This window comes from Empidonax traillii, unplaced genomic scaffold (assembly GCF_003031625.1).
Source record: "Empidonax traillii isolate 1590-97213 ecotype Southwest subspecies unplaced genomic scaffold, ASM303162v1 scaffold450:size721730, whole genome shotgun sequence".
Taxonomy (NCBI): Eukaryota; Metazoa; Chordata; class Aves; order Passeriformes; family Tyrannidae; genus Empidonax; species Empidonax traillii.
Window position 1 is genome coordinate 346,631 of NW_020955643.1, and position 23,145 is coordinate 369,775.

Consider the following 23,145-nt stretch of genomic DNA (forward strand, 5'->3'; position numbering starts at 1 on the left):
TCTGAAATGCCCATCTTTATACAAAAATATGTCCATCCATTTCATGTAAGGTTTTCTGGGGTAGATACAGGGCCAACAGACTCTGGCAACTCCTGTTTTAAGTTTAGAAACATTTTCACGTTAGAGAGCACAGTTTTTACATTTAAATATAAACTTTGATTCCTGTCACTTTAGTTATAAGTGCTCAAATATAAAGGGTCAGAGCAGTGGGTTCAGTCAGACTTCTGTCTCAGAGCAGGGCAGTCTTTTCCTAAGTGAATACTCAAAGCTTCAGGTAAGCTGAGTTTATGTGAAACTCCTTCACATAAACCAGCATGCTGCATTGGAAAACTTGAGCACATTGGAATAAAACTTGAGTCTTTTTGAGGATGATAAAGGGAATGGATTTCTATTTTTTCATGACAAAGGATGTGTACAATGTCTTTTAGTCCAGCTGAAAGGATAGGAATTCACGAGGAACCTTGGAGTCGTTAAAAGCCTAATTGTTAATATTCTTGTTTCCTCAAAATGTTAGAGAGTCAATCTAGAAAACTTCTTAAAACCTTCCCAAAGCCAGTAGCACAGTTCACTGTTTCCAGTGAAGGAAATACAAAGCCAAAGCCAAGTTCTTCATGAAATCCCCCCCAGGGCTGACATGTTTGTGCTGGTGGGGATAAAAAAGAGATTAGTTGTGTTCTCTCAAGTGAGGCCAGAAGGATGTGTGAAGGAATCAAGTCCAGTGAGATCAAAAACAGAATTCTATGTTAAATTATAGATTTTTTGGGGGGAATGTGTTCCCGTGCTAGACTTGCAGTTCAGCCATGCAGCGCTGGTGGCACTAAGCAGAGCACACATTGGCATGGAAAAGCAGGAGGGTTGCAGTGAATGTAAACATTTCACTGGTCTAATTGTAGATGTTATTGACTTCCCTTCTGCAGCAGTCTTAGGCAATTTCACAGAGTGTAGGTGCATTTACTGACCTGCCTGTGCTGGGCAGGATGAGTTACTGTAAGCACAATTTCCATATAGATCTCCCATGACCTTAAGCAGTGCATAGGGAAGGCTGGATAGAGCTGAGACCTTCGTGTATCTTGTGTATCTGGTGCAATTCTTCCTGTAGTGTGTTGTTTTACTGAGGGAGAAAACTCTTTCACTTTAAAGAACCATAGAAGCAAAATTGCACTTTTTGACATAAGGAAAAGGAAAAAAAAAAAAAAAAAAGCCCTTGAGAAATGCAATTTCCTGTATTTGTGTCTGTGTGGGTTTTTTACCTTGTGGGATTTATAAAGGAAAAAAAAATTGTATAAAACTTAAGTTGGTTAAATACTTGAGTTTGAATGAAACCAAGCCAAAATAAAGAAGACATTTAATTATGAAATGCACACGAGAGTTTTTTAATAAAAAGCTTTTTAATTAAAAAAAAAAATTGCTTGGTCCTAGTTTGCCAGGTTTTAGAGGCAAATGTTTTAAATATTATTAATTGCGTGGAGTCACGTGTCTCTGCTTTCTCCTCTGTGACAGCCTGATGTTCTGAGATCCAAAGCCATATCAGATCTCTTCATCTGGGAATCATTTAGAGGTAATGCTGCCATCCTGCACTGATGGCTGTGGTGCCAGGCATTTGAAGATTGGTTTGTGAAAGTATTTGTGTCTGTGTAACGGTGCAGGTGATGCTGCTGAAGGCAGTGTGTGAGTGCAGGTCTGTGCCTGAGTCTGTGCAGAAGCAGCTAATGAGGAGCTGCTCTTTCAAGTGTTCACTAAAACAAATGGTTGAACATATGCATTTGGAGGAGAGGCTGCAGGGACTCAATCCAAGGGCAAAATATCCTGCCAACGTTCACCAGTTTCAGCAAATTTGAGTGGAGCATCAACAGTTGATGGCCAGAGTATTATTCAGCCTTTATGGCTTAATATTGCTGAGATGAAAATACTGGGTTTGTTGATTAACTTTACAAATAGTCACAAAATTACCTTGGCAGCAGAAGAGGTTTGGTTGGATTTATGGGATTTTTGCCAATGAATCCTGAGAGAGTCTGGACAACAGCAAAGATCTGGCTTTCTTCCAGAGAGTCTGGGCCATCTCTGTCTGTCTGGAAGCTGGAATTTGAAGGAATCCATGAGACTTTTGGGCCACTTGTTCTTTAGGCAGGATGCAGCTCTGGATTGTGTTTTCCTAACAGGCTATGGAAATCTTGTTCCTTGCTATTTCTGATTTTTGTTTGTTTGTTTTGCTCTCTCCAGTTTACCCAAGTTTTGAGTCTGTTTTTAACTGGCACGTTGGTGTGAGCGTGATGAATTTCACTTTGGGACTTCACATAATGTTGCCAATCCTGAACACTGGTGGGATTGCCTGTGTATCATGTACAGTGTGAATTGGGGGCTGGATTTGAAATAAATAATTTATGGATGCACATGGTGTCTTTCCTTTTTACTTCAGAAGGCTTCAAGATGTAATTTCAGGTTTTTTCTTTGGGAAGTTCTGTGGAAGTTGGGTAAGTGTGAGAAATGGTTTGTCATGGGAAGGTGGCAAATCAGGATTATTAATCTTAAGAGTACAATTATAAATATTAAAGTAATACATTTTTAAAAGCAATTAAATAATAATAGAACTATTTAATTTTTGCTGTTAATCTTACCGGTACCATTAATGAGATAACTCAGGGTTTAGAATGTTTCTTAATCTTGTATTTTTTTAAGCAGATAAACGGAAGGAAATGTGCTCCTTGAGAGCTTTTTATGTGCTCAGAAGGGTAAAATGTTTGATTTCAACATTGAGTAATTGTTCCAATTTGCTGCGTTTGCCTTAAGTTGTGCTCTTCCTTTCTCTGAACACACGTTTCTCATGGGTTGGGCTTTTTGTCTGAAATAAATGAACTGCTATTAAATACTCTCCAGCTTTGGCCCTGAAATGGTCACAGGAGCTGTTTTTTTTGGTGTTCATTCATGAATTCTCCTTGTTCTGGCCAGGGGTCGTTGCCACGGTTGGGCAGATCTGACAGCACATTCACAGGTATATATTTTAATTGGCTGTTGTCCTCTCTTAGAAAAGTGAAGTATTTTTATAATATAAAAATATAAATACAAAATAGCCTTTATATATAAATAAAATACAATAATATATAAATGTGTATAATATAACATTAACTGTCTGGTTTGGGCCCTTAGAAAAGTGTTTATTAATGTAGTACATGAAGTCTATAAAGCTTTTGAGTAGTGGGTGACAAATCAATTGTCTGGAGCTCAGCTCCCCCATCACTTGGGAACAAAGCAGTGTTAGGAATATTAATTCTGGTTGCCAGGTCTTTGAGTGTCGGATTTGTTGAAAACTGAAGAAAAGATGACGTTCAATGGTGATTTGAAAAGGGGAAGTTCAGTATGCATCCGTTATTTTCCAGTTTGTCCTGATAATAATAATGCATGCTGAACATCAAATACAAAATGCTCTCAGTAAAGACAACATATGGGGAAAAGATGAAATCTTAGCAAACCAGACATCACTGGTACAGCCTGGGGGAAAGGAGGCTCGGGGGGGACCTTCTTGCTCTGCAACTCCCTGACAGGAGGGGGGACCCGGGTGGGAGTCGGGCTCTGCTCCCAGGGAACAAGGGACAGGATGAGAGGAAAGGCCGCCAAGTTGCACCAGAAGAGGTTCAGATTGGATATTAGGGAAAATTTCACCTGAATAGTTGTCAAGCACTGGCACAGCGTGCCCAGGGAAGTGGTGGAGTCCCCATCCCTGGGGGTGTTTAAAAGACGTGTAGCCGTGGCACTTGGGGACGTTTTAGTGATGGCCTTGGCAGTGCTGGGTTAATGGCTGGACTCAGTGACCTGAAAGGCCTTTTCTAACCTAAATAATTCTCTGGTTCCATGCTGGGTCAGCACTTGAAATCTGCTTTCTGTGCTCGGGTGCTCCCAGGCAGTGCCGAATCTTTCAGGAGAGCTCCCTGATCCCTGCCAGGAGGTGCCAGCTTGAGGTCCTGCTGCTCCCAGGGGGCTCTGCAGACTGGAAATGCCTCTTGCCTCGGAGGGACATCTGATTTGCAGGTAAGGCAGGCGAGCATTCACTCCCTATTGTGGCAGAGTGCAGTAGGTGTCACTAGAGCCCTTTCCAACGTTCAGAGGGAATCTCATTCCAGATGCAGAAGCCGCTCACCCGAGGAGCTCAAAAAGCAACTGCTCCTGCAGTCATGGTTTTGTTTTCCACCTTCCTGTTTGCAGAAGGAAATACCTGCAAAAGAAATTAATCCAGGGAGATTTTAGCTTTTAGCCTAGGATGATCTGGATGGTGTAATATCGCTGTATTTTACTTCAGGTTTTCTTTAAACTATGTGGGTGTGTGTGCATATGCACCTGGAGTCGTGAAAATATTAAACACTGACACTTGGAAAACAGTTAGAAAATACTGGAAAATAGTGGAACTGCATTCTGTTTATTAAAAAAGACAATTACCATGAAGACAATTGTTTTTTAGAGAAAAATAGGTTGGTTTTGTAGATTTCCCCCTTTCCAAACTAATTCCACAGTTGGTCTTTGAAAAGGGAGTTGATTGAATTTTCTTTGCAGCTTTGGGAAGCTTTGAGCAGACCCAGGGAGGGCTGTGGTGACTGGCCTTGTCCCTGCACGTTGGTTAAAGCCAGTGGAGATGATTTCCCTGCCTCACATCCGAGGCAAAGTTGAAATAAGCTTTAAATGTTGTTAATATAGGAAAGTAATTGTTTGAACTGTCGTGCAAGGAGGGTGGAAAGCAGGTGAGTTTTGCAATATGATGGAAGCACTGAAGGAGGGCAGATGTGACACAGGAGCAATGCATCCATCCTCAGCTTTGATGGTTGAATTGGGTTGAATCAGGGCTCTTTGATGTCCCCATGTGGGAAGAAACCTCAGAACTATCACTTTGCTTTCAGTGGTGCAGGGTGAGGACAGTGAAGGTCATTAACTGACTGGTGCAACTTGGCATCTTTCTACCGTTCTCCGCAGATCTGTGCCAGGTGAGGAACTTGGACAGATCCTGAACATTCAGGGAAGTGTGGGCAACTCTGGTGTAGACTGCAGCAGGTGTTATCCCTGTTTGGCATTTGATTTTTTTTTGCATCTTGGAGGTAATTAAAATCCTCATCGTGGTGATGTGTCAGGTGTGTTAACCTGCCCTGGGGCTTGGGACGTGCAGGAGGGGGCTGTGCCCGGGGTGGGGAGGGATGGTCACGCTGGTCAGGGATGTGTGAGGTTCCTGGCACCAGTAAGGGGACAGTGGTGACCACACTGGACATCATTCATTACCCCATCAAGGGCTCTGAGCATCCATCAGCACGAAGGCGTGTGTGCCAAGCTGACAGCTCCGAATTGTTTCCTCACCAATTACCGTGCCGGAGCCCAGATCGCGTAATGAAATGTGCCTCCTACCTATCACTTCGTCTTTGTCAAACTGACTGGGTGTTCTTAGTTTGTTGTGACTGGGAGAACTTCAGCGGCGTCAGAAAAATAAGCGAGGCTGTCTCTGTTGTGAAAGGCTTAAAGACGGGGTGGATGCTGTTAAATAAAAATGCCTCAGTCCAGATGAAAATGTACATGGAAATAAACCCTCACAGACCAGCTGAGCCCTCTCAGCTCTGCCATCATTTGGGACCCAGTGGGGGATGAGAAGAGTAAGAACTTTTCTTTTGCTGGACGTCTTTATACTTAGTAAAGTATTCAGCCTTTCTTATAATTTATTCATTGTGGTCTAGCATAGTCTAAAATATCAGACCTTCCCCCTCTGTCCTCTTACATACGCATTTTTGATGCCTCTTAATTCATTATTTAAGCACTCTGCGTTCTGCTTTACAAAATACCCTCCTCTCCAGTGCCTTAATGTTACCAGTTGTTTGTGTATCCATGTCAGTGGCTTTCCAGCAGGGCAGGGGCAGGGTGGATGGGATGCTGATCCCCCGGCCCTCGCCTCCTGTGTCCACGCCAGCTCTCCTGCTTGGTGAGGAGCTCGGCAGCAAAAGGAGTTGGGCAGCCAGAGCTCGAGTGCTGCAGCTCCAGCAAAGCACTCGAATACGTGCTGAAGTGATGCTTGAATGTGTGTTGCTTGTGAAGCCTGGGAGCGCTTCTGAGAGAGAAAGTGGCTCGGTGGCACTTTGGAGAGGGTGGGAGAACGGGACAGTGCAGCTCACCCCCGCTCCTGCTGGGACCTGGAGTCCCACCCCGGGGACTCCATGAAAATCCATTTCACCATCACATCCCGCCCTGCAGCAGCAGCTGAGTTAGCGTGGGTGAGATGCAGTGGATCCCTTTGGTGGAAGTGCACCTGGAGCACAAAGTATTCCCTGTCTCGTCGTTAATTACCAAGTTGGATAACTGTCAACAGGAGCATTTGCAGCTCACGAACGTGTCTGTACATTGCGAAGTCTGAGCGATGCTTTGATTGGAATTCTTGCAGCACTCTGTTTGCTCCCTGGGTATGGTGTTTGGATCTCTGCCAGATGTGCCATTCCACCCTCCCCCAGATTCCATGGGCAGCGTCTGCCAGGCGGGTCTGCATCCGGGAACGGGGAGTCCGGGAGGCGTCGTGGTCGTAGCTCTGCTTTTCCCTAACAAAAGGAAACGAGGTAGTTGGTTCAATGCAGAATATTAAAACTCTTAATTTAACAACAACAAAAAAAAGGTTAATTAAATTAAGAGGAACACAACTACTCCAAACCTCCTGTTTATGCCCTTGGTTGCAAAACTGCCCTGGATATTGTCAATTGAGTGTTTGTAACATTCCAACCAAAGAAAAAGTCGGGACTATTTGACCTGTTAATGCATTCGAAGAACCTGTTACTGCTTCAAAAATAACATTTCTGAATGTGTAATAAATCAGTCTTTGCTTATTTAATAGCCACAATGTTTTCCTTTTTAGTTAGGAACTCATGAGAAAGCCTAGGACTGAAAACCAAAACTGGCAGCTTTCTGGTCATTCAATGTAAGTTGCATTTTGTTGATCACATTTGAAAGCATTTAATATTAGCTTTGTGCAGGGACATCAGTTGAGGATGTTGTTGTCACTTTGGGGACAACAGGAGGAAGCACAATCCCTGTTTGCCTGGCAAGAGCTTGTTCTCAGCAGAAGGGACTTGGCTGAGGACATCCCCGATCCCACTGACTCAGCACTTGGCTAAATATTTTTGCCTTATGTTTTAAAAAAATAAACAAGTTTACTTATTTCTAGGGCTTTTGGGGTTTGCCCCCTCCTGATAAAACAGTGTTTACTTGTTCTTATACTTTCTCCCAGCTCTCCAATATCATGTTTGCACAGTCGATACTCCTCCGCTGGCAGATTATTTTTAATAGAGCGGTTTATTAAAGCATCTTTCATGAGAATATTTGCGTTGCAATGCATGTCAGAGCAGTGCTGTGTAAGAAAGGTTACTCCTGAATGCAGCAGTACAGTGACCTGCTTATCAAATTTTATGCTTGGAACATTTAGATGAGGATGGGGTAAAAAGGAATGTGACTGTGGATCCTGTGTAGATCCTCGTGCAGATCCCACTGTGGGTGAAGTCTTGCTGGACATTGACATGTTGTGAGGCAAGTACAGCACGTTCCATGAAGCTGCTTTTGTCCCTCAACTTATCTTTACATCACTTTTTAGATTCTAGTCATTTACATCCTTCTATTTTAAAAATTTTGTTTCCTTTTTCTCTTTACAAGGAAGACGTCTCGGGTTTCTCTCCCTGGAGGAAAGTGTCAATTTACATCCAGTATATTCAGTTACTCTGGGAGTTAATCAGGCTCAGACTGCTTCTTTTTGGTGTTGTTTTTTTTTTTGTTTGTTTGTTTGTTTGTTTGTTTTTGTTTTTTTTTGTTTGTTTTTTTTGTTTGTTTTTTTGTTATTATTTGAATTTTTGCCATCAGTCTGAGATATAGGACTCAGATGGGGTCCTATCCTATAGCACTGCCCTCACTGAAATCCACAACTCCCCCCTCCTGGGATTTCACTGGCACTAAGATTGTGTCAGAGGTGGGGTCTGATGTCACTGAACATGGGGACACTTCTCCTTCCAGCTGCTCTCCCAGCCAGCACTCCACAGAGAAAACTTTTGGCAGGGCTGTTGTTGGCAGCTCCAGTTAATTTAGTTCTTTTTCACTATTAATTATTATTAGAAGCAATTTCCAGTGAATTTAAATCCTCATGTCTATGCAATAGGGCTGTATCGTGCTCTGGGTGTGTTTATTTTTCTGTGTGTCTGCTCTTGCAGATTTCCTGAGCCCCTGGAGTTTTCCTGGCTTCTCTCTGGTATTTGACATTTATTCTTTGTGTGCTTTTCCAGCTCATTAATTTATTAAACATCAACGGTGATGCAGTTCTTTGATCCTCTTAAAAATTAACCACCTACGCCTGTCTCTTAATCAGCTCTTGAGCCAGGGAAATATTCCCTCTCTCCTGGACATTTCAGCTCATCAACAAACCCTTGCCAGTGCCTTTTCCTGAGAAGTTTTCAAATGTCATATGCTTAATATGTGAGTTCCCCTTATCATTTTTCAGATTTGCATGTGGAAAGGTGCAGTTTTCTCTGCAGAAATATATTGTTCACCAAGGTGTGTGTAACATGCTGACTTCTCAAAATAATTGACCTCCTCAGCAAGTTAAAAAAAATCATGATGGGGAAATGGATTTGTCCAGAGCATTCCTTAAAGGAGGGGGACACCTGATGTGAACAGGGAGGGATTTCCATGCTGGAGGCTCAGTTGCTCTCTCCTTGCAGAGCTTTTGGGTGAAGCAATCTGGCCCTGAGAGTTTGCACTTTCCCCTGTGCTGCTGACTCAGGAGATGTTGCACCTTCCTTCCACCAGAAACTCCTGGGTGTCCCCCATGCCAAGTCTAGGGTTTGAATATCCTCCTTTACAGGACTGCTTGATTCCTGTCCATGTTCCCAAATGGTTTTTTTGTTTTGTTTTGTGGGTTTTTTGTTTGTTTGTTTGTTTTTGGTGGGGTGTGTTTGTTTGTTTGTTGTTTGATTTTTGTGGGGGGTGTTTGTTTGTTTGTTTTGTTTTTGGTGTTTTGTGTGGGGTTTTTGGTTTTTTTTGTTTTGTTTTGTTTTGGGTTTTTTTGGTGCGTGCTCTCTTCCTATAGGAGATAAAATATATCACTGCAATGTCCCACAGCCCCTAAAACCAAATGGTCCAGGCAGAGTTTACTGCTGAACTTTGTCCCCCTGCAGATGGGAGCTTCCCTCCCTGGAAGGAGCCCTTCCAAAAGCCGCCTCTGAGTTGCTAAGAAACAGCTTGTCACCGTGGCATGGGCTGTAATCAGTTGTGTACAGGTAATTAGAAGTCACTACTGCTTTATTATTAACCGTTTGTTGATTTTTCTTTTTCTCTTAAATAATTTTCCTCTGTGTCCCCAGAGCGCTCAGCGCTCCCGGTGCATCTGCATCAATTATGCATCGCCGGTGTGATTTTTCTTCCTGTGGAAACTTGGCTTCCAGAGGCTCTTTGTGGTGCTCCAGCCATGACCTAACCCTCCTTTGCTGAATAATTCCTACCGAGACAACACAGTTTCCCCGCTGTGTTTTCCACGCTGCCGTGTTTCAGCAAGACAAATAAATCAGGCTGTCTCCTGCCACCGGGCAGCCTTGTTTGCTCAATTTTGCTGTTCCATTTCTTGCTTTATTGAATAAGCATGTATTTATGTACCTCGTGTCCTTTTTCCTGCCTGCCCATTTTTTTTTATTGAACTTCTCTATCGGCCGCGCGGTTGGGTTTTCCTGACAGGGTTTTGGATCTTAAAATGCTATTTCTTCAGACCAGCTGTCACTTCTGTCCTAACCTTGTCCCACGAGGTCTCTGTGCATCGCTTACGTGTCCAGCTCTGCCTGCCTGATCTAAGTGCCCCTTCACCTTCTCCTCAGCTTCTTCGGTTTTAATACCTTGTACGTGAAATCTTGCTGGGATTTTCCCCCTTTCTCTTTAATTAAGGTGACTCTCCTGTTTTTGGTGCTCTCAAAAAAAACACCAGCACCCACACGACGAGCTTCCCTCACAGCCCTTGAGCTCCTCTTTGTGCCAGTGCCTTCCCCAAGCAGCGCTGAGCCCGCGTCTCTCCGGGGACCAGCAGGGAGATGCTGCTGCACCAGCCCCTGGTCTTAAATCTCATCCCCAGTAATAGAAACAGTCTCCAGCCACAGACTGGGTTGTTTTAATACACCTCAGCCTGCAATGGAGCTGTAGCTGCGGCTCCCAGGGCAGCTCACGGTGGTTCTGAGGGAGCCTCGTGCTCAAACACCTGGCAGCAGCTGGGGAGAGATGTGAGTGCACCCCCACACTGGGGATCTGCTCCTCCTCACAGGATGTTATCCCCCATCTAACGAGTTCAGATTCTAGGACTGAAGAGGAAGGTTTTTGTGGTGGTTCACCAGTTTGGCACGATTTCCCCCCCACCCCAGATCCCCATTTCTCTCAGGAGAGCACTATGGAGCTTTGGGGATGTGGGGTAACAGAAAACCTTTTCCCTAATGGCTCATATTTCTGCTTAGTGACCGCCTGCCAACTTTGATGTCAGGAGATGCTGAGATCTGTAGGGCTGAAAGTTGGTGTCTAATGAAGGGACGTCAGGAAGCGAATGAGGTTTTTATATCCCGCGCAGCCGAACGCCGGGATGTTATTTATAGCTGCTCACTTGCACCATAAGCACCTGTAGAGACTTTATTCTTCAGCCTCTCAGTGGAATCACAAATGACAGAAAGAGCTGAAGATGTAATGACCCTTGAGGTAGGAGAAATTATTTACCAAACCGTAGATAAGACGGCAGATCTCCCCTGCACTGTGTTTAGGGCATCCAATCTATTGCAGATGTTACCATAGTCATGCTGTTTAATTTAAAATTGCCCTGCCTTCCTTGTGTCTCAAATTCTTTTCTTGGGAAACTAAATCCTTTCATAACCTAAATGCAGCGGAGGAGATGAAAGCGGCTGGTCTGGGGATGTATATGGCCATTCCAAGGGAGCTCTGTGTAATTGTTTTTTAAAAGGACATGCTTGCTCTATTTCTTCTTTTTTTTTTTTTTTTTTTGGTCTAGTTCATCCTGGTTTTGTTGCTTGTGATCTGCTTTCTGTCATATGCTCCTTGTCTAGCAATAAAAAGTTACCAAGATGAAAAGCCTTTGTTAATTTATAACAGGCATGGCAAGAGCTCTTCTCATTTTATTGACTTTGCAACCTCTGTAGCAGATATAATACAGGGATTATAAAGGAGTGGTTACCATCGGTTTCCTGGAATAATTGTCTTTGTGCATGGGTCAGAAGGATAAGGATTAACAATACTATTAGACACAGGAGACAGTAGCCCTGTCTGTTTGCCTCTGGCTTTTAAAGTCTGTCTCTCAACAGGACAGGTGACTCTGAAGTAGAAGACTTGCCACTGTCTTGAGCTGAACATGGTCCCTCCCCACAAAAAACTTATTCACTTCAGAGAAATCTCTCCCTACCAAACACCCAATAGGTCTTTCTCTGCTGAAACTGGGGAAGGATCCCAGCTTCATTTAAGTGTGAGGAGACTGGTTTATACTTGTAAGACTTTAAATGATTGGTCCCAGTGTTTTGTATGTGCTTTCAGCTGAAATGCCGAGCAGGGAGCTGTGTAAATCTCTCCAGCTTGAGCTTTACCTATCACTTATCAATCACATGTGAGACCTAATTTTAGTTTTCCTTCTGAGACAAGGTTTTGGAAGCACTCAATGGATGTCAAACGCAGCTGGAGATAGCCCTGGGGTTTAATTCCACCCATGGCTTTTTCAGCTCTCTGGTGAGACCTAAAGTGTAAGAGAAGCCATTTACCCTCAGGTCCTGGATTGTTCTTCCTGGTGGTGCTGCAATCAAAGCTTTCAAGGAAAATGATCTATGTGCAATAGCTTGATTATACTTGATTTGAGATACTTCTATGCTAAAGGATTTTCAGGTTTTAATCAGTCTGCATTAAACGTGATGCTCTTGTAGTTGATCATGGAAAGAAAGCAACTGTTGATTGTACTAAAAGCATTAAGTGACCTCTGCTAATTAAAATATAATGTCAGTGCCACTGAGTGGAGTGCCTGGGTCTTTAGCGTTTTAGGTAGACATTAAATGAAAATCAAAGAGGTTGTAGGAAATAAATGTGGTAAAGGTAAGAGACTTGTTTGTGGAAATAGCAGGTCATGTTGGAGTAAAAGCTATTTAATCCATTAATGATAGCTAATATGCCAAAGAACCAGCAATTTGCTGCAAAGGAACAAGCTTCCTCCTCACTTGTGGGATGCCTTCACTAACTCTGCCTTGACTGGAGCATTTTGCTTGGGAGGCCTATGATGTAGTGGATCCACTGTGTCCCTCTCTTGTCCATAAATAAACTAAATGTGTTTCCTCACAAATGTATGTCACCTTTTAAATGACCCAGACGTTCAGTGTTAAGCTCTGTGTTCAGTAATCATGTAGTCAGTGTCTACAAATGCAGTCTTACTTGCCTTTTTTCATTAATCCTGGTGTCTGGGAGAGAAAACAAGACAGGTGGAATAACTATGTACAAGCACATCCCTTGCTCCTTGGAGACTGCAGGTGGTAAACATTATCCTCTGCTTTCTATATTTATATAGATGCAGAATGAAAGCCCTTTGGACAGAGAAGCAATGGCACAGATTCTGTAAGAAATCACCTGAAGATGCTGCATATCCATGTCCTCTGAGGAGCCCTGGTGGACGGAGAGGTGTTGGAGGAGATCCCGAAGCAGTCGGTAAAAGTGTGGTATAATTTTTCAGGTTTGCATCTCAGTCCTTGACTCCTTCCTCCGTGAGAAGAAACAGGAGGAAGGACAGTTAAAATATTATCTTTTTTCTGCATGGAAGAAATTAAATCCCATGTGGGAATGTAGAGGGGAACATAATGGGTTCAAAATGTGGTGTTGAGAATGAGGTTGACTTCATGCATAAAGCAGAGGCTTCATGGGGAGGAGAGGGGAGGTGTCGGCTTCTCTTCAAATTAAAAGAAATGTTCTGGAAGCCGAAGGTAATCTCTTCCCAGGCAGTTTGTAACTGAGCTTCACAGCTGCCAAATTGCATTTGATCACATTCAGCATCTCTAGCTGAGGAGGCTGCAGGGTGAGGAGCAGCACGTCACGGGGTGTGAAGGCGTCTGAGCCAGCCCTGGCTGTGGTCTCTGTCAGAGGCTCCATCCAAGGCATCTTCCCTGGCAGAATATGCCTGATTTGCCACCACCCCAGAAGCTGCAGGACAAGGTGGGCTGACCCTCTGTGGCACTGCTGGTGGTGGTGCTGCAGCATCTGTGCCCTTCATCCCATCCCTGTGGATAGGAGATCCCTTTTGGTGGCACGTGACCCCTCCTGCCTCTGTGCCGAGTGTGCAAGGCCAGCAGGCTCCAGGGGCACACCCTGTGCATCACTGCATGACAGTCACAGAACCAGAGAATGAATCGTAGAATCACCGAATGGTTTGGGTTGTTCCATCTTGTTCCAACCCCCCCTGTCATGGGCAGGGTCACCTTCCGCTAGCCCAGGTTGCTCAGAGCCCTCTCCAGCCTGGCCTTGAACACTTCCAGGGATGGGGCAGCCACAGCTCGTCTGGGCAACAAGAGTCAATATTCACCTGGGGAAGGGCAGCTATGTCATTGTCTCTGACAAACACAGCCCGGGCTGCTCCACATCGACTTCCCCAGGCTGCCTGGAGCAGGAGGTGGGAGCAGCTCCCCATTTGGCTGTGTTAGGAAGTGGGAGGCACGGATCTGGTACTGCAGGGAGAGCAGCAGCACCACGGCCGTGCAAGCTGGGAGAGCATCACTTTCAGGGCCAGGGGTTTCCTGGTCAGACAAAAGATGGGGGAAATTTTCAAACAGAAAATAGTGGGTTTTCTCAGTGCCAGCCACCCACCTTACAAGAAAATATTGTCCATCTGAAAGGAAATCCAAATGAGAGGTTTAGACATAAATATCCCTTTGGTAGAAGCTTTCCCCCCACCCCTTCCACTGTTTGGCAACAGAAAGTTATATCTACTTATGTGAAACCTGAAGAATTTTCACCTTGAAAACTTGCAACTTTGAAAAAACGCCCCTTCTGTCTACCCTAAGCACTGAATTTTATGGAATCCACCCCTTTGTTGTACTGAGGTCTCAGCAGTGCCTGATGCCTCGTTTCTCGCTGTTTTACAATAAACTCTTATTTTCAGTGATTCTTAAAGAGCAGTATGTACACCTGAAGGTATTTTAAAGGAACTATTTAAAAGGTTATAAAAAATAAAATAAATACTTGGCATCAAGATTCTTGGAGTGCATGATGAATATTTTAATAGTTAAAAATCCAGCCAGAGAGAAATGAAAGGATTTAGTGCTCTAAATAAAACTCTTTGTGGGTTTTAATGTGCAAAAATGGACAACAATGGCTTTAAAACCTCTCCACAAATACTTACATCTATGCCCTGGTATACTCTGTGTATCTTATATCCGTAGTCAGTAATGGTCTGTTATGTCTTTTTAGATGCTGAGGGAAGGCATTACAACATTTTTCTCCTCTAGGACTTTGAATAATAACCTTTAGGTTTTGAGCAGAGAGTTTGGACCTGTGGGAAGACAGTCGTGGATGTGAAGCTCATCCTCAGCCTCTTCATTCTCAGAGTTTTTGTATCCTGTGATGGAAAGGAAAACCAGAGGGAGGGGAGTGGGAGATTTGGGAGGTGATCGTTCCCACACAGAGCAGCTCAGGCAGAATAAATTGTGGACAGCTCTGTGCTCACATAACTTCTAGTTGTCTTGTGACTGCAGTAAGTTTCAGATCAACAGTGGCATAATGTTTAGCTCTATCACTGCTTAACGTCTCCATTTCTTTCTCCCCCCACACACATCCCAACACAGCTGGAAGAAAAGAAGCTGGAAGAAATATCAGCTATGACAGAGGTGAAGAATTGCTTGAGTTCTTATTCGTGTAACTGGTCAACTCACCAGCTAAGAAAGCCTTTTTTTTTTTTTTTTTTTTTTAATTAACCAAATGTATTAGTGTCCATGAAACGTGCATTTCTGTAATTATTTCTGTAAAATAATATCTTCTGCCTGAGCAAGAGCCCTTCAGTCCTGCTGCAAGGTTGCCTTTCTGCAAATCTTCCTGCTAATCAAACCCTCTGTTTTTTCTTTCTTGCTTTTGTAGTAACTGCTGTTGGTAAATGTAGTGAATGCAATCACTAAAGTGATGGTGCCAGTATAAATTATTAAAATTACATGGAGTAATAAAAATGTGTTTTGTATAAAAAGATGCAGAACAAGACAGTAGGACTCAAGCTTTTAAGTTACTCCAGAAAATTCTCTGTATCTATAATATGGACAAACTATACATTAAGCACAGTTGGGTTTTGTCTTTATGTGTTTTCTAAAGCAAAATGTTTGGATGCCATTATTTTTAGTCTCCCACCTTTCCTTGAAGAAAATGAAATGGTGAGAGGTTTGCTCACGGGTTTTGGATAATTTTTGGAAGCATCTTAGGTTGGATGATTAAAAACATAGTGTCTCAAGTCATGTCACTTCTGAAAATCTATGTGGTTTGTTTATAACAAGGAGCACTGAAAAGATTAAACTGTAGGAAGATCGCTTTGTATCAAATATATAAATTCATTAATTTAGTGCATTATGTCTGTTTTCTTTTTCTTGAAACAGAGAAGTTCTTGAGAACCAATAAGTTAAATAGAGCCTTTGTCACCTACTGGCCCTTTTACTACATATTAATACAAATAATCCATTTGAGTTTTTCCTTTCTTGCAGCAGGCACTCACAGAGCGGACATGGGAAGTGGTATGGAAAGTTGGAAAGGGATGCTGAACCAGCACAGATGTAAGGTTGGTGCTACACAAAAAAAAGAGTTCAGTGCGTAATCTCAGCCCTTGATGGAAAAGATATGATGAAACGTTGACTTTAATTGCCATGGGACATAGATTAGCAGATGGTCCCATGGATAGACTGCTCTCCATGTCTATAAATAGCATAAGTTAATTTATGCAAGATCTCTCTCCTCTTTTATAGCTATCTCCCAATGTGTTGATATCTTTCTGGCAAGTAAGTATCCAGCACTGGAGCTGGAATACAGGTCCCATTTAAAGCCCTGCTATCATGTGATTATGTTACAGCAAAAAAAGCATCTGATCAAGTAGCTCCTGATTGAAAAGACAGGCTGTGACAGCCCGATCTGAATGCACCTTCATTTCAAAAATAACCATCGGGTATCTGCAAGTCAGCTGGAATAATGGCTGTGAGAAGTGGGGGAGGCTCCAAGCGGGGTCAGGGAGCTTCGTGTGGTTCCCATCTCAGGCTGCTGAGTGGTGTTTTGCTTTGCACATCTCATCTGCCTTCAGCTCCCACCTCCCCACAGCTGGATGAATTTCTTTGCTTGAGGTCTCACTGCCATTTTTCATAGCTGCTCTTTCTGCACAACTTTGCCCGCTTGTCTTCTTCCTCTCCCGCTGCCAGCACGCTCAGCTTTTGGGGTTGGTCCCCGTGAAGCTGCTGTGCTGGGGGGTGTTTGCCTAGTTTAGGGCAACCACATCAACCCTGTTGGGGTCCTGCTGCTCCTGCCCAGCAGCTCAGTGCTCAGAGGGACCAGCACCCACTCTCTGCCACCTCACAGCCTGGGATCTGGACCTCGAGTGGTACCGTGGGACCAACCACGACTGGAAGAGCTGTTCCAAGGAGGAGCTGCTGAAGCTGGTGGAAAACCTCGTGTCTCCAAGTACCCTCAAAGTACCCAGGCCAAGCAGCCAAAGAACTCACAGGTAAGTGGCAGGAAGTTTTTGGGACCTGCCATCCCTGTGTGCAGTCTGGATCCCCCGTATCAGGTTTTGCCTCCCTGATTGTAGACTCTGGGTGCCACAGCTGCTCCTCATCACTGGAGTTCATTTCCCTCTTTAGTGGGCTTTCCCAGGCAGCCAGTCTGTATCTCTTTGTCCATAGTTACTGTAATGAAAACCTGACTTTTGGATTCATGTTTTTGGCTTCTCTGTTGTTCAAGAAACCTCATATTTACAGGCTTGGCTGCAACTGTCACTGAGAAATTGGGAAACAGATTCCCATGGACGTCTATGCTTTCGGAGTTTTTTGTGCCATTTGTGCCTTGTCCAAAGAACTCCCAGAAAAACCCACTTGTTAAGCTCTTCATCCATCATTGCACAAAATTTGGCATTATAAATCAGAGTCCAAGCAATTTTTATGTCCAGTTCTCCCTTGCTATGACACTGAATTAAGGAAGTACTAGTAAATAAGAAGTAAGCAAAGAGCTTGTCTGTGTAAGGCACTTGTCTAAGTACAGGCAATATTTTAAGTCAGAGCACGTTATTCCAACAGCGGCCCCAGTATCCCCCAGCCCCACAGAAGGGCTGAGCCGTCCCTCTGCTCATCACCTGGGCAGGTAAGAGAAAACATAACAGAGGACCTGCAGTGACTGACTTTGAGCCGTTTCGAGCCTGAAGTCGATCAGAACCAGCCACCAGAAACACGCATTGACAGATCAAGGTCCACATCCTGCTCCATGATAAATCTAAACCCCCTATGGTTCAGTAGGGATATTCTGGATTTACCTTCATGTAATTTAGAGCAGATTTTGGACCCTGCTCATGAGCATTATGCCTTTCCCTACAGGAAGGAAGATTGATTCTGACCTTACTTAAACTAAGCAGCTTTAATCGTTCAGTGTGGAAACACCAAGACTGGGCTGGGGGCTGGGGACACAGACATGGGAATCCTATAATCTTTGGTTAAGTTGTAATGAAATTGTCCAGGATGAGAAGGAAACAGATGGATTCTGATTAATTTCTCACAAGTGTAGACCTCAGCATCCGATGCAACATATGTGGTGAGCAAATGTCACTCATGCCTCCAAAGTGCAGAAAAAATCACTATTGTCAGGATATATTCATTGGCATATTGGCTGCTGAACTCCCAAGGGTGTGAGGATGCTGTGCATTACATTTAGACCTGAATTAAATATTCAGAGGCAGAGATACCTAACCCTTTCCTGTATGCCTCACTGGTTATCACAGTTGAACTTAATGAATTGAAAGAGGGAGGGCAAGGGAGATTTCCTCCCCTCCTCTGTAAATCGTTATTTACTGTGGAAGGAATATCAAGATGGCTTGATAGTTCTGCTTTACAGAGTTCAGATGACTACCAATACAGCCTGAGTTAGGGAAAATAATGCAGCTTTGAGCTGCAAATGAGCAACTACACAACTTTCATCTCGTATTGATAGAAATCAGAGCCCAGCTCTGTGTTTGTGGAGTTGTTCTGGGTTTTGTCACTTCTGTAATCTATTCCATGTAATTGCATATTTAAAGAAAATGAAGTTCATTTATTGATTTCCACTATATTGTTCAAGGCAGGTAAGACAAGAGGCCAGAGCTACTTTCTGTTGTCTCCACGTAGTCTTAGGAAGGGGAAGGAGCCGTGCACGTGAGTAAAGCGAGGCCCCATCTGCGCTGAGGGAAGAGATTCATTACAGCTGACTTGTCCTGTCAGAATTACTGCCCCGGACTGTTTCTCGGAAGAGGATGTCACTAAGATATCTATTAGAGTATTTCAACCACAAACTTGAGAAATGAATATTGAGCAGTGGGGCTCCTGTGGAGCTCAGGCTCTGCCCCTGTGTACAGCCCCCTCCCTTTCAGTCGCCCCCTCTGAAAAATCAAGAAATGTTTGTGTCTTCTCTTCTAAATATGAATTTCTCATTAGAAAAATGGGGGAAAAAATGGGTATTTTGCTCTCTAACTCACTGTGTGTTGAAATTATGTCTAAGTTGCACATTTCCCTCTCCTCCTTTGGCAATCACTGCTCTACTCACATTATGGGCTGGTTTGTTTGTTTTAATGATCCCCTTTTTAACAAGTGAATATGCATTTTTTTGGAGAGGGGAATCAACTCAAAAAGAGCCTTATTTCTGACTGAGGAAGATGTGGCTGACAGGGCTGGGGAAAGTGGGAGATATCCACATTAGCTGCTGTCATACACTGGCTGAAGCTCCCTCGCCCTTTTCACATGCAGCCCTTTGTTTTTGTTCTGAATGGAAGATGCAGCAAAGCTCAGTAATAGCTGGGACTATGCTGAAGAGTGCCCATCTGCTGAATGTTTTAATTAAGACCCCTAGTTTTGGAAAACTTGACCTGAGATTCTTGTTTCCCTTTGTGACCATTTAATACTGTGACCTGTGCTGGCCTACGGGCTCCTCTCACCTCGTGAAGCGCAGCAGTGTTTAGTTTGACTTCATTGCTCATTAGAGACAACCAGAAGCCTCTATGCTTAAATCTTTAAAAATTATAATAAGGCAATGAGACTCATTCCTCAGGAAGCGGAGTGCAATTGAGTGTTGGGTTTGCTGAAATTTCTGATTATTTATTTGTTTGTGTGTTTGTTCGTTTCTTTGACTGAAATGGGTTGTTTCCAACATTTTTCACCTGTTGTTGCCTAATTTTGTACCGAGTTAACAATTTGTGCATCCGCAAACTTTTGGAACACAGTGCTCTCCTTTGTCAGCTGGAACCTCCTGATCAGTTTTTCTGGTTTTTCCATAGTTCCTGACAATGCATCACTTTCAGGTCCCTTCATTAAGCTGTTACCAGTGCAGTGGGACTAAGTTTGATCATTGCTTATTGCATCAAGGCAGAATCGCATAAATCCTTTGTCGATCTCCAAAGTCACTGAACAAGATCAAACTGTTTCTTTTTCTTATTTTATAACATGGCACTGACATTTCCTAAAAACTGTTACAGTTCCCTCTGCTGTCCTGGAGACTAGAAGCTGTTCTGGGACTCCTTGGCTCATAAAAGTGGTGACACTGCAAAGCTACATCAGGATTTTTTGACCCAGCTTGTGTTGCGTGGAAACCTCGGAGTCCCCTGATGCCATCCCAGCTAAATACACGGTTTGCTGAGCAAACCTGCCCACTGCTTTGCTTGGCAGAGGTTTTTGTGGACAACCAGGAAAGCCTGAAGCTGCAAGAAGAGGTGAAGCCAAGGAGAGAGGTGGGAGGTCGACTTAAAGGGAAGATAAAATGGTGGGCGTGGAGATTTGTATTAATTAATTGCAAACCTACGGAAAGAAAGGAATATTCAACCAGTACAGAAATAGCTTGTGACCAAAAATATTTCCCTACCTCAGATAACTGAGAATATACTCAGTCAAGTGAAGCCATTTTCAAGGTGCAGTGTGATGAGGATGGGACCTGAGTGCCCGTTGCCTTTGTCTCTTCATCCGAGGCATCGCACATGAAAGTCCCAGTTGCTGCTTCCTGTGTTCAGCAAACCAGTAGAGATATTAAATTGGGGCATAATGATGAATGAAACTGTGGGATGTGTCTTGATTATCCCAGGTTTCTAATGTATAATTGAATTATTTTGGTAAGTGTATTTCAAGCCCTTTGATTTCTGGCCTCTGTTTTTAATTACTCAGCCCCCTCTTGCCCTTGTGCATTATTATGCTGCTCATTAGCATTCAGTGAGACTACAGAAGTTTGACTTCTGAATAAAGTAGCGTACAAAAGAGAAGGGATGCTTTTTATCTCACCACTTAATAATTTAAATGGAACCCTTTTCTTTAATCAATGTTTAATAGTACAATAGTTGTTTATTTAAACTGTGCTTTGCCTAATTTTGCAAACAAAAAAGAGAGGCAGGATAAACATGTTTAGAAATAATAAGCTTTGTAACCGTTTTAATCTCCAAAAGATTTAAAATACCTGCAGCACTTCTGATGTTGGTTCATCTCAACAAGGCACTAACACGGGCCTTGAATGTATCTGTATCATTTATGCAGTGTTAAGAAGTACAAGCCTATTTTTTATTTGAGGGAAGCAGAAAACCTTGCTAATTGCAAAGCCGAAAGCTACTCAGCAGCCTTAATATTGTTGGCATGACCGCCAGCTGTGATGATTAGGATGTGTGACAGAGGGAGAGATAATTTGATCACAGGCCTGGGGACTAGAAGAAGCTCCTGTGTCCTGCTCCTTCCCAGTACACCTGCAAAGGCAAGGAAAATATGGGGGGAGATCCAGTTGAGCCCTACAGTGCCCGAGTGTTCCGGGAAGGGGATCCTGCAGGGCACAGTGGATGCCATAAAATATGTGTACCACACCAGGTGGAGGGGATGGGAGCTCAGGCCTGGGCATTGACCTCTCAAGGGAAATAGCTTTACAGGGGGTTAGCAACCAGGTGTGAAGGCTCTGCATCTGTGGTGCTCGCTCTGTGTCATCAGCAAAAGGTGGCTTTGGGTGGGGCTTGGACGCTGTGGGCCAACAGCTGGGAACCTGAGCCATGGCAAGGTCAGGGGGACCCTCAGAGCCCGACATAAAAGAGATGGACTAAAGCACCCCTCCCTCTGCTTGGCTTCCTCATCTGTAAAACAGGAATTGATCAGGGATATCCTGAGGATTTAGGGATATCTGGAGACCGCTTTGGAGGCATTAAAACTAGTGAGCATAATATCTGCATTTCAAAGTACTCTTTGGACCTCTTAATTCATTTTGACAGCAATGCTGCACAAGAAATGTGGCTGCTTCCGTTGTCTGGATGGGAAAACCGAGACTAAGGGATGGCAGTTGTGGAAGGAAATATGAGCACAGGACAGCACCAGGCCAGGCAGGGCTGTGAACTCCTGTCCTCTGTGGCTCAGCAGACCAGTTGTAAGAGCACCCACAGCTGGGAAACTGCTCCATCTCCACGTACCAGGGGGTGTTGATCCTATATAATCCCTGTCTGACCAGCCTACTTTCAACAAATTGTACTCTCGGCAGAAAGACCAGACCTTTTTTCTGCTGATTTGTGTCTCCTGTCCTCTAAATCATTCCCTTTTCCATCATTACATCCAGTTCTCTCCCTTTCCCCCAAACCTACTTCTCACATTTCTTTATGCAACCTTGGAGCTCCCTCCTGTCTCTGCCTTTTTTGTGTACCCTTTTCAAGGCTCGCTAGAGGTCTGGAGGGATGTTAAATGCCAGGAGCAGTAGGCAAAGAAGGTGACAGCTTCTCATTTAAGGAATGAGATGGATATTTGACTGTATCATAACTCTTACTGATTAAAAGAGCATAGTTGAGTTGTGCTAACATGAAATGAGGGAGAGCTAAGGGGGACCCTTTCTTTCAGACTAAATGAATTTATACAGGATGTGAGGGTCTGCTCCTGTATTATTAAGTTACAGTGAACGGTGGTGTGAAAGCTGCTGAGATTTTTACCATCTTTCACATGTGCACTAGAGAAGTTGCACAAAAACAACTCGAAAAGCAATATGCAATTCCACAGCAGCAGCCAACGAGTGACTTCCTGCGATGAAAGTAGCCTGCTCTGTTCCACAAGGCATTTTTTCAGTGGTTCTTCCACTTTAAGGAATGTTTGTCCAGGAGGATGATGATTTGTATCACACCAGGATTCAGGTAATACAGACGAGATCAACCTACTGTTGCACTGAGCCCTACGGTCACTTACGGTGAGACACTGCCCCCTCTCACAGAAATACACATATTTAAATTCATGACAGAAGCACGTATCTGGGCATCACTGTTTAGGCAAGCACCGGAGCTATGGGAGAAACTGAGGGCGTAAAGTGAGGTGATAAAGGTTGCACGGAGTGAGCGGCAGAGCAAGAAGCAGAATCCGTTTCCCAGTGGCTGCTGAAGTGACCCCGGCTTTGTAGCCAGGGAAACACCACCTCTCATTTTTCCCATTTAAACTACATTTGTGAAGGTGATGATTTACTGATAACCCGCAGGACTGTGGGGTAGGGTCAGCAGCGATCAGACATGCGGTAAGAGGCGGGGGGAGATTGTGGCCCTGACCCTCCGCACCCTTCTCAAGTTGCGCCTGTCTCCAAAAGATGCTGCGAACTCCGGCCCGGCTGCGAGCTAGAAAACATCTCCTGCCTCTTCCCTCGGCTGAACAGCGACCACTCGGATGCTGAAATAAGGTCAGAGCTCCTTCAAGCGGCTAAAAAACCGGGCTAAGGGAAGGCTCTGCCTTGCCTCTGGAAGGCAGCGCGATCTTCCCCGGCAGCATCCCGCTGCCCAGAGCAGAGGGAGGGAGGGAAGGAGGAAGGCAGGGAGGAGAGGATACCTCTCCCGAGCAGCGCTGGCTCTGCACTCACCGTGCGCGGTGGGGTCAGGTACGGGGGGAGCGCTAGGAGGGAGCCCGCGGGGGTGGGAGAGGCAGC

The 23,145-nt window shown here is 44.1% G+C and overlaps 1 protein-coding gene and 1 long non-coding RNA gene across 3 annotated transcripts; both read left to right on the forward strand.

The window, feature by feature from the left end:
• Positions 1–8,091: 8,091 nt before the first annotated feature.
• On the forward strand, positions 8,092–9,590 carry LOC114063099. 2 transcript variants are annotated; one of them, XR_003572501.1, is made up of 4 exons: positions 8,092–8,167; positions 8,274–8,463; positions 9,077–9,266; positions 9,351–9,590. It is a non-coding gene; the product is annotated as an uncharacterized LOC114063099 (long non-coding RNA). The 2 variants fall into 2 exon arrangements; XR_003572502.1 differs by lacking the exon at positions 8,274–8,463 and adding an exon at positions 8,489–8,541 and having other exon boundaries at positions 8,099–8,167.
• A 5,965-nt stretch (positions 9,591–15,555) lies between these two features.
• Positions 15,556–22,939, forward strand: LOC114063089. Its single transcript, XM_027895119.1, has 6 exons — positions 15,556–15,802; positions 15,987–16,050; positions 16,543–16,732; positions 21,198–21,339; positions 22,340–22,425; positions 22,813–22,939. The coding sequence occupies exons 1-6, from the start codon at positions 15,749–15,751 to the stop codon at positions 22,937–22,939; spliced, it is 663 nt and encodes a 220-aa protein (XP_027750920.1). The 5' UTR covers positions 15,556–15,748.
• The last annotated feature ends 206 nt before the right edge of the window (positions 22,940–23,145 follow it).

Excerpts from the sequence above, each read along its gene's own strand:
- LOC114063089 (XM_027895119.1), top strand. The coding sequence starts at position 15,749 with ATGGGAAGTGGTATGGAAAGTTGGAAAGGGATGCTGAACCAGCACAGA. Across the intron at positions 15,803-15,986 it reads TGAACCAGCACAGATGTAAG|CTATCTCCCAATGTGTTGAT; the intron begins GTTGGTGCTACA and ends CCTCTTTTATAG. Across the intron at positions 16,733-21,197 it reads AGCAGCCAAAGAACTCACAG|CAAAAGGTGGCTTTGGGTGG; the intron begins GTAAGTGGCAGG and ends CTGTGTCATCAG.